The 9407-nt window shown below is 42.6% G+C and overlaps 1 protein-coding gene across 1 annotated transcript in view; it reads right to left on the bottom strand.

Moving 5' to 3' along the window:
- Positions 1–3999: 3999 nt before the first annotated feature.
- PANX1 (pannexin 1) overlaps positions 4000–9407 on the bottom strand; it is a 45180-nt gene continuing 39772 nt past the window's right edge. Inside the window, exon 5 of the mRNA XM_081061987.1 lies at positions 4000–9057. Coding sequence (XP_080918113.1) covers positions 8978–9057 — 80 coding nt within the window. The 3' untranslated portion in view covers positions 4000–8977. The remainder of the gene's footprint in view (positions 9058–9407) is intronic.

The raw sequence follows: 9407 nt of genomic DNA, 5'->3' as shown, positions 1-9407 counted from the left end.
CGGGCCAGTTGGCAGTAGAGGGGGAAGCAATTAAGTTCTGACAATTAAGCTCCTGAACTTGCCGCCGTGCACTTACATTGGCAGCATGGTACAAACAGGTCGGTAAGGTGTCATAATCTAGGACTATCAGTGTCTCACAGCTGTGTTCGTGTTGACAAGTGGCGGTGTCTTGCTGAATAGCGTTCATTATTGTTGTTGCGTGTTTTTGTGTGCTATCGCGAGAATGTCTGAGCTTGAATTAGCACAATGAACAAACATTACCTTTCTTGTTAAACTTGGCAAGAGTGGAAGTGAAATCAGGGACATGTTAGTCCAAGTTTATGGGGATAATGTCATGAAGAAAATGGCAGTGTACAAATGGATTAAACGTTTTTCTGAGGGGAAAAAACGGCGTCACTGATAAAGAGAGGTCAGGGCAGCCAGTAACGAGCAGAATTGATGAAAACATTGCAAAAAATTGCAAAAATTCATCGAATTGTGTATCAAAATTGTCAGCTGACTGTGAGAAGCATAGCAGACCCAATAAACATCGATGGAGAAACAGGAAAATCTTAAGTGAAAATCTTGGCATGAGGAAGGTGTGCAAAAATGGTCCCGAAGGAGCTCACTGATGAAGAAAAGCAGAGTCGAAGTTTGCCAAGAAGTTTTGGAGAAGCAAGACGATGTTTTGGGCCATGTTATCACTGGTGATGAAACATTGGTGTACCAATACAACCTTGAAACAAAGCGTCAAAGTGCACAATGGAAGTCAGCCAATGATCCATGACCAAAAAAGTTTTGTCAGTCCAAATCAAGAGCCAAAACGATGTTGCTAACCTTTTTTGATACCATCAGAGGGATTATTCATTATGAATTTCTACCAACTGGACAAACAGTTAACCAAGTTTACTATTTCGAAGTGCTGAAAAGGCTGCATGAAAAAGTTAGATGACCTGAACTTTTCACCAACAATTCATGGCTCTTACATCACGACAATGCACCAGCTCACAAGACACTGCCTGTGAGGGAGTTTTTAGCTAGTAAACAAATAACTGTATTGGAACACCCTCCCTACACACCTGATCTGGCCCCCAGTGGCTTCTTTCTTTACCCAAAGATAAAGGAAAAATTAAAAAGAAGACATTGTGATGACATTCAGGACATCAAGGGTAATATGATGACAGCTGTGATGGCCATTCCAAAATGGTGGACTAGGTGTTGGCATCGGTGCATAGCTTCCCAAGGGGAGTACTTCGAAGGTGACCCTAGTGATATTCAACAATGAGGTATGTCGTACTTTTTGCGAACTTAATGGTCACACCTCATAGACTAACTCTCTTTCCTGACTGGGCACAAATTGTGAACAGTGAAGGCATCACCGCTTTCCTCTTACTACAATGACATCAATACTTCAAATGAATACCATACCCAACCGCAGGGTTCCAATAGGCGGGATATATTAGAACCCCTAGGTTCTCAGATATAAACTAGCATGAATGCTGGTGAAGAAACCACCCACCCGGAAAGCTCTTTAGAAGTGTTTCAGAGAGAGCCCTGGTTAAGTCCTCAGCCAATAAAACGGGAGAATGAAATAGAGGATGCCTTGTGCTTGGCCACCTTAAATTAGGCAAAATAGAGGGAGCAGTGGTGGAGACTGATGGTTGGTCTGGGGGAGAGTTCCCTTCTAATCAGATCCACATTGGGCATTCTCAGAAGATATTCATGGGGGACAGGAGGGTATAAATTCCTTGGAGTCTGGGTGTCAGGCTGTGGGCCAGGTTCTGGGGATATACAGGGATGAGGAAGGTACCACCCCTGCCTCAGAGGGCCTCACAAGCTGGTGGGAGACAGGCAAGAACACCAGTGCAATACTGCGGTGCACTAAGCACTGAGGCAATCAGCAGCACAGGAGAAATATCTGAATTGGGGTAAAGGGATGGGGAAGGTCAGAGACAGCTTCCTGTAGGAGATGCTGGAGCTTTGTTTTTCTATTGTGGTAAAGTACATGTTACATAAAATTTACCATATTAACTATTTTAAAGTGTATAGTTTAGTAGGATTTAGTATACTCTCATTGTTGTGCAACCAATGTCCAGAACTTCTTTCATCTCGCAAAACTGAACTCTAAACCCATCAAACAACACTCTAGTCTCCAACTCTCCCCAGCCCCTAGCAACCACCATTCTACTTTCTGGCCTATGAATTTCAATGCTCCAGGAACCTTACATAAGTAGAATCATATGTATTTGGTATGGTTTTTGGGTTATTTTTGTGACTGGCCTGTTTTACTGAGCATAATGTCCTAAAGGTTTATCCATGTTGTTGCATGTGTCAGGATTTCCTTCCTTTTTAAGGACAGTATGTAGGACCACATTTTCTTTATTCATCCACTGATGGACATTTGGGTTGCTTCCACATTTTGGCTATTGTGAATAATGGTGCTATGAACATGGGTGTGTATCTCTTCTAGACCCTACTTTCCATTCTCTTGGGTGTATCCGCTACTGGGGACTGAACTGTGTCCCCCTGCAAAATTTGTATGTTGTAGTCCTAACCCCCAATGTGGCTGTATTCAGAGTAGGGTCTTTAGGAGGTAATTAAGGTTAAATGAGGTCATAACGGTAGGGCCCTAAACCCATAGGGGATGAGACTAAAGTAGGCAGGAGGTAGGACCTTGTGTGGCCTCAACCACAAGTGTGCTCTTTATCCTTCTGTCCAGGAAGAGTTCCGCGGGATTTAAAGTGGTGGGTGTGGAGGGTAGGGAGGGTTAGCAAAATCAGATTTGCATTCTAAAAGGGCCACTCACAGAAATGTGGGAAATGGGTTAGACATTGTGAGACTACTAGGGGGATTCAGGAAAGAAGTGAGCAGAGCCTGAAAGATAGCACTGGGAATGGAGAGAGGCCTCAGAAGGGTGTTGAGGTTAAACGACAGGCCCAGAGACAGAGATCGGAATTTAGGACAACTTCGATAGTAGGCAAACGGTAAAGTGGCCCCATGATTCCCCGGATGTTCATGCCTCAGATAATCTCCACCCCCCAAGTGTGGGTGGAACCTGTGACTTGCTTCTAGGCCACAGAATATGGCAAAGGGGAAGGGATTTCAGATGTGACTACGTTCCCAAAGCAGTCAATTCTGAGTTAACCAAAAGGGAGTGTTCCGAGTGGCCTGACTTCATCAGGCAAAAACCCGTAAAAGAGGGACTAGGCCCTCCCTGAGGTGAGAGACCATCCTGATGGACTTGATGACATAAGCAGCCATGTTGGAGACATCCACGTGGCAAGAAACTGTGGTCATCCTCCAGCCCACACTCAGCAGAAAGTCAGACAATCACAAGAAAATGAATTCTGCCAACCACCTGAGGGAGCTTGAGAGCAGCTCCTTCCTCAGTGGAGCCTCTAAGAATGTAGCCCATGCACACTTTGCTGCCGTGTCAGACCCTGAGCAGAGGACCCAGCTCAGCCATGTCCAGGCTCCTAAGCCAGGAAACTGCAAGATAATATGTGCTGCTAAGGTAGCGGTAATTTGTTATGGAACAATAGAAAATGAATACAACTTCCATGGTTCTTGGGGTACCATCCTCGGAAACAGCTGGGGAGCAATGATCATCATAAGTAGCATGTATGGAGTACTCACTCTATGGCAGGCACTGTACTAAGATTTCTAATGGCTCTGACTTCTTACCCACAATAGTCAATCGTGTTAATTGATCTGGAGAGAGGTGGGCAGGCCAACCTATGTTTAGCAGCATGTAGTCATTATTGCTTTCTCTCCAAGTTCAGGCAAAAAAACCTCAACCAGAAAGCATGTGATTTCTACTTTAGAAATTCCAGAATCTGTGGGTCCATTAATCAAGGCCCTCCTCCTTTAGTTATAGCCAGTTGGATTTTACTAAGTACCACGGAGGCTACTGAATTTTATGCATCCAGCAGAGAGGAATGAGCCTCACGACATTTCAGGACTCATCTTCTGTTACATCTTCCCTGAAGAGAAGGCAAGAAATATTAGGACATTTGTCATTACTCAGAGAAGTTTTATTTAGGTGGACATAATAGTGAAAACCCAAAACATTGCTTCACCTTTAGCTATAGACGCCACAGCCTTGATTTTCAGCCTTTCATCCCTTTTCAAACAAAGTCGGCATGATCAGAATGCAGATCTTGGACAAGTGACTTATGTGAAAATATGAAATATAACAGTGATAACCACCAAACTGCACAGCTATCAAGGTTCTTGAGCTGTTTTCAAGGATCATTTTCTAAACCATGATATTTTCTCATCCTTTGATTTCTGTGTACTAAAAACCAATCATTCTTACCAAATGACACAGCAAAAAGAACATATTTTTCTTTAAAAGTTTTGAAGAAATGTAGTCATTAAAAGGAACTTAAATTACACTTAGATGCACCACTTTACAGAACACCATTAAATTGTAATTATGACGCTTCCAGAAAGCCAACTTGTTACAGAGGAGCTGATGGCTTCAGTTTTTGCAGGGAACACCAGAATTCTGCAAGGATTTTCCTCTTCTGATGGGCAAGGGGAAAGCACTCAAGGCATGAGAAGCTTTCATAACTTTCAGGAACTTAAATAACAATTACTGCTCAAACCACATTCTGTAAGTCACAAAGTATTTTACAGCTAAAAGGAGAACCCCAAACACAATACATTTCATTTAAAGCAGGCAAGACAAACCAATCACAGGTTAACATCTATTATATTCCATAAATAACACAATATCATCTTTGTCAACCTTTTTAAAAATGTTTCACTTGTGAAAAGTAGGGCCAAAATGCCAGTGAACGGTAAGGAGGATGCCCTCACAAGAAGCCTCAATTACTGTTAATTGCACCTTTCAGTCAACATCCCTTTTCAAGAGGTTATTCGGGGAAGTTAAGGAAGACCAGAACATTTAACATATCAATTTCCCTAATCATTGTGAGGAAACACTGAACTTGTATGGAACTTGGAAGGTGGTCACGACTTACTGCACAATATAAAGCTCAGAAGTGTCAGTACTTACATGTGGAAACCTATGCATCTGCAGATATAGTCCTCTCTCTACCAAGAAGCTAAATGCGCCTCCCCTCCCCTCTCCTGTGGAGAACCATCTGCTTTTTAAAATCAAATCACGGTTGCCAAAAAACTAGGATTTATCATCACAGTGTGTTCATGCATGCAACAAATATTTAAGAATGCCTGCTAAATGCCAATCATTGTTTTAGGAGCTTGAGGTAGAGCAGTAGATAAAAACTCCCACCTGCATGGATCTTCTGTTTACCCTGGACTGACGATAGTGAAATAAACCAAATTGGACCCATTTAAAAAGGTGTGCAACGATCTGCCTTTAAGAGCTGAACTAATTCTCCCAGGAACAAAGCCCACAGTGCCCTCCTGCCCCACCTTGGCTCACTCTTGGATATGAGACGAAACTCGGAATCGTTTCTACAAAGGAAACATGAACGTGCAACAAGACCCACCATACAACTGGAAGTTTGTAGCTTTCTCACAGTACAATTACAAAGGAGGACGAAGCATTTTACAAGTGTTATGCCACCCTTCTCTCATTCCAGTGAGGCTACACAGGGACAATGATTTGGATCTGGAATAAGATCCCGCCTGGTGGCCAGAGAAAGAACAGTGGTCAATACCAACTGCCTGATCACGCCAGGCGACCACCGCCCGCTCACTTTCTTAACTGATGTTTCCAGTCCGACTCTAGAAAATGAAGTCAGTTACTCAGAAGTTACTTACACTCCACGCAAAAGTAAACATACAGCTGAGACTTACTGCTGGAAGCAGCAGCTTTCCACAAAAGGAGCAGGAGTCTCCATTCTCTGCTGTGCGGCTTGGCTTTCAGCCACGAGAGCACAGCTTAACCTTGGGGGCGTGGGCGATGACAACCCCTGAAGGTGTATTTAGTGTTGTGTATACATCTGAAGAGAAGGTCCATAGCTTTAAGAAAATAATTGCAAGAGAGTTTATAACCTCCCCAAAGTTTAAGGACCTCTGCATTGCAGGGTCTCTACCTGTCCCTTGGTAAAATTATACATGCAGCTGGACACTGCAATCAGATGGGTCCCAGGCCCAGACGCAACCCTAGTGTTGTGAGTCTGGTTTAGAGACCTCGTGGTGGTCTTACTAGGAAAACACAGGCCAGAGATAAAGTTAAGCAGTACTGCGTCAGGGGTGGGGGTGGGGTAGGGGGCAGGGGCAGGGGGTTCATTTAGGTCTGTGCTCTTCTAAAAAACAACGAATGACTCCTCCTCTTCCGGAATCTGGCTCCTCAGAAGCAGTCCTCCAAACTAGCAACTCCCAGGGTTAACTTTCCTAATGACACTTTTTTCCAAGCCAAAATATATGACCAGACGACCACAGCAACCTCCTCCTGGCTTGACAGAGATTCCTGGGCAGCTAGCTCCACGTGCCCCACGGGCTTTTCCTCCTCAGTAAGACACAAAAGGCAACTGGAGCTCTTACTGTTCAAAATCACCATCTACCTTATGGTTTTGCTCAAGCTTCCATCTGGGGATCATGTGGCTAAAGAGCCTCTGGCAAAAACTGTAATTAGAAACTATGGGAAAGAGAAAAACAACATGGTGTTTCCCAGGAACACAGAGAATTTGTTGTGAGCTTTCTGGAAGCGCCTTTATTGTGGCTACTCTTTGTTTTTGGTATCTGCCTGTCTTCGCTGCCTTTTACTGGACTCTGAACTCCTCCAAAGATGAGGACCTGCCTCACTCATACCTGTGAAGCAGTGACTAGTGTGACATCCGGGACGTCACAAACCCTGTCGGAGCTCAGAGAGTGGGAATGGAGAAATGCACAGAGGCCAGGGACTCCAATTATAACTGTGATGAAAGGATTACCCGTGACAGGATATAGGGAGTTCTTGGTCTCCTAAATAATGTTATCTACTTCTACCACTTAGCAATACAAATTAGGGGCAGTTTATAGAGAAGATGAGGCTTTTTGAAAAACAAAAAAAGTATATCATAGAAAAATATATTTCAAAAGTCTTTTCAAATTATAAAAAGTAATGAGTAGAGAGAACTGTGATGGAATATCTCAGATGCAGTGATATAAATATGTAGCAAAATCGATTATTTGGGTTATTACCATCGCTACTATAATTTAACAGTAATAAATATCATGTAATAATTTAAAGCTCTGCATCCTTGATATTTATTAGTGCTCCATCTCAGAAACCACCCATCACAGAAGCACGAGTAAAACCTGCTTTTGTGAATATTCTGAAAGGCAGAGAGCAGCTTATGCAACTTTTGTTCTTCAAAAAAACAGTCATTACATCAGGTCAACCACTGTCCATAAGAGCCATATGTAAGCGCTGAGGTTCCTGAGGATTACTCACTTTAGCAATGTGTTAACTTCCTAAGAATAAAATCGGAGAGGTCCACAGATGTCATTTTAAAGAACTGTGTATAAAATGTAAACATAGTTTCGATGTATTTACATAGTCAGAATTGGGAAAAGTTCTCATATATTCTGAATCAGCCTTAAATGTTTATGAAATAATGTTTAGGTGTTGTATTATATACTCATTTGTAACATTTATTCTATAATTCTCCATCAATGCTAGAATATTCCTCCCAAATGGCCTCAATTCTAACATATGATTCTAAATTAAAATGAATTTTTAAAAGATGTGCTTAAATATAAATAAAATAAATTGCTAAGTTGTTCTGGCTCCAAGCGCACCATATGGCAGATGTCATTTATATGTTCTGATCGTGATAGGCAAAATATTCTTCACTTTAAGCATTCTGCGTTCAGTTAATTTAAGTACCATCCTGCTTCAAATGCTTTTGATAACAGAGGAAAGCTCTGAAGAAAGCTCCTTAGAAAGTGACTGAATGAACCTGTTCTGTATGTTCAGAGTTCCCCACTGGGCTCTTTTTGAAGGATTCTTGCCTAAATAAAGTCACAGTAGATTATATTTTAGACTCTATCTTCAATAAGTTTTCAGTCAGAGCATGCTTGGGCCTGCGCCCTTCCTAGCCGAGTGCAACAAACAGTGGTTACAGTAGTTCAATTAGCCAAGGTAGACTAGTGGCAGTGCGAAGAGAGCCAGTGTGTGCAAGAACCCAGGACCAGCCTCACTCCCAATTTAGGACAATGGCAAGAGCAGGTCCACCTATGGGGCCACAGCCAGTGAATGTTTTTCTTGTCCAACAGTCATTAGTGCACACAGGTCACTGTAATGCATTTGTCCCACTCTCGGCAGGTGGACCCAGAAAATGGTGAGGCTGAAAAGGAACACCAACAGAGCCATGGCTAGGGGGTTCATACCACTATATCCTTGCTGGCGGCTGGGATGGAGACACAGGAAGCAGGAGCCACACGATCTGCAATCCGCCGTCAGCTTCTCTGCCAACCGCCTTGCCAGCCTAGCCACGGAAGTTATATCAGTGGCTAATGGCTATGGTTACAGGTGATGGCCAACTAGTCACAGCTGATGGCCATCTAATAACCGAGCTAGCACCATTCCGTGTGAAGCCAAGAGCCTGGAAACTATTCTCTGGGACTCTGTCCCCACAGTCACTCATATTAAACTGTACCCTGACATGTTTAGTATTATTTCATAAAATAAAATTTAAAAATCTTCTGAAGTCCTTGCTTTCCAGTAGCTCTGAGTCTCATCGCACCATCTGTACAGAAAGGTGTTTCTTTGAGGCACTGAAAGGGCTACTACTCTTACTTTGATCAGTCTTTCCACTTTTCATTTGATAAAAGACTTACACATATATACTTGCTGTGATTTACTTATCTCTGCATTGCTTCTCGCAGGAAGTTCATGAACCCTTTTTTCCACGACATTTTGTTGACCATCATTTTCATTAGGGACTCAATAAGATGTGCTCAGTATCTCTACCAAGAACCATTTACGGTGAACTAGCTGAAATCTGACAGAGGCACTTAAGCCAAAATGAATCCCATGTCGCAGAAGTCACGGAGTTGATGTTCAAGAAAAATATCATCAGCAAGAAGAATCCAGAAGTCTCTGTCGAGCATTCTTCTCTCCATTATTTGCTTTAGCTTCACTGTGTACATTCAAATCTGTCAAAATGGAAAACAAATATTTATCACAGAAGTCACACAGCAGGAACCATCTGCATGAATTAACTTTTCATCTGCTTTCATGTTCTTTACCTTATCAGATATTGCTTCTTAGCCAAATTTCAGAGCACAGGGAAGTTAGGTCAGGGCAATAATCAAATCAATAAACTTTCAGTCCTTTTGAAAGAGACAGAATAACAGACAAGGGGATCAAAGGTACAGCGAGAAAAGCCAGTAAACCAAGACAAAAATAAGCAAGAAAGACAGTAAGGAGAAATGGTTGAGCAAGAGGCAGAGTATGAGCCAGAAGGAGAATGAGAAGAGAGAACAGTCTAGAACAAGTACAGACC

The sequence above is a fragment of the Rhinolophus hipposideros genome (genome assembly GCF_964194185.1).
Source record: "Rhinolophus hipposideros genome assembly, chromosome: 10".
Taxonomy (NCBI): Eukaryota; Metazoa; Chordata; class Mammalia; order Chiroptera; family Rhinolophidae; genus Rhinolophus; species Rhinolophus hipposideros.
This window is presented reverse-complemented; position numbering and strand designations above follow the sequence as displayed.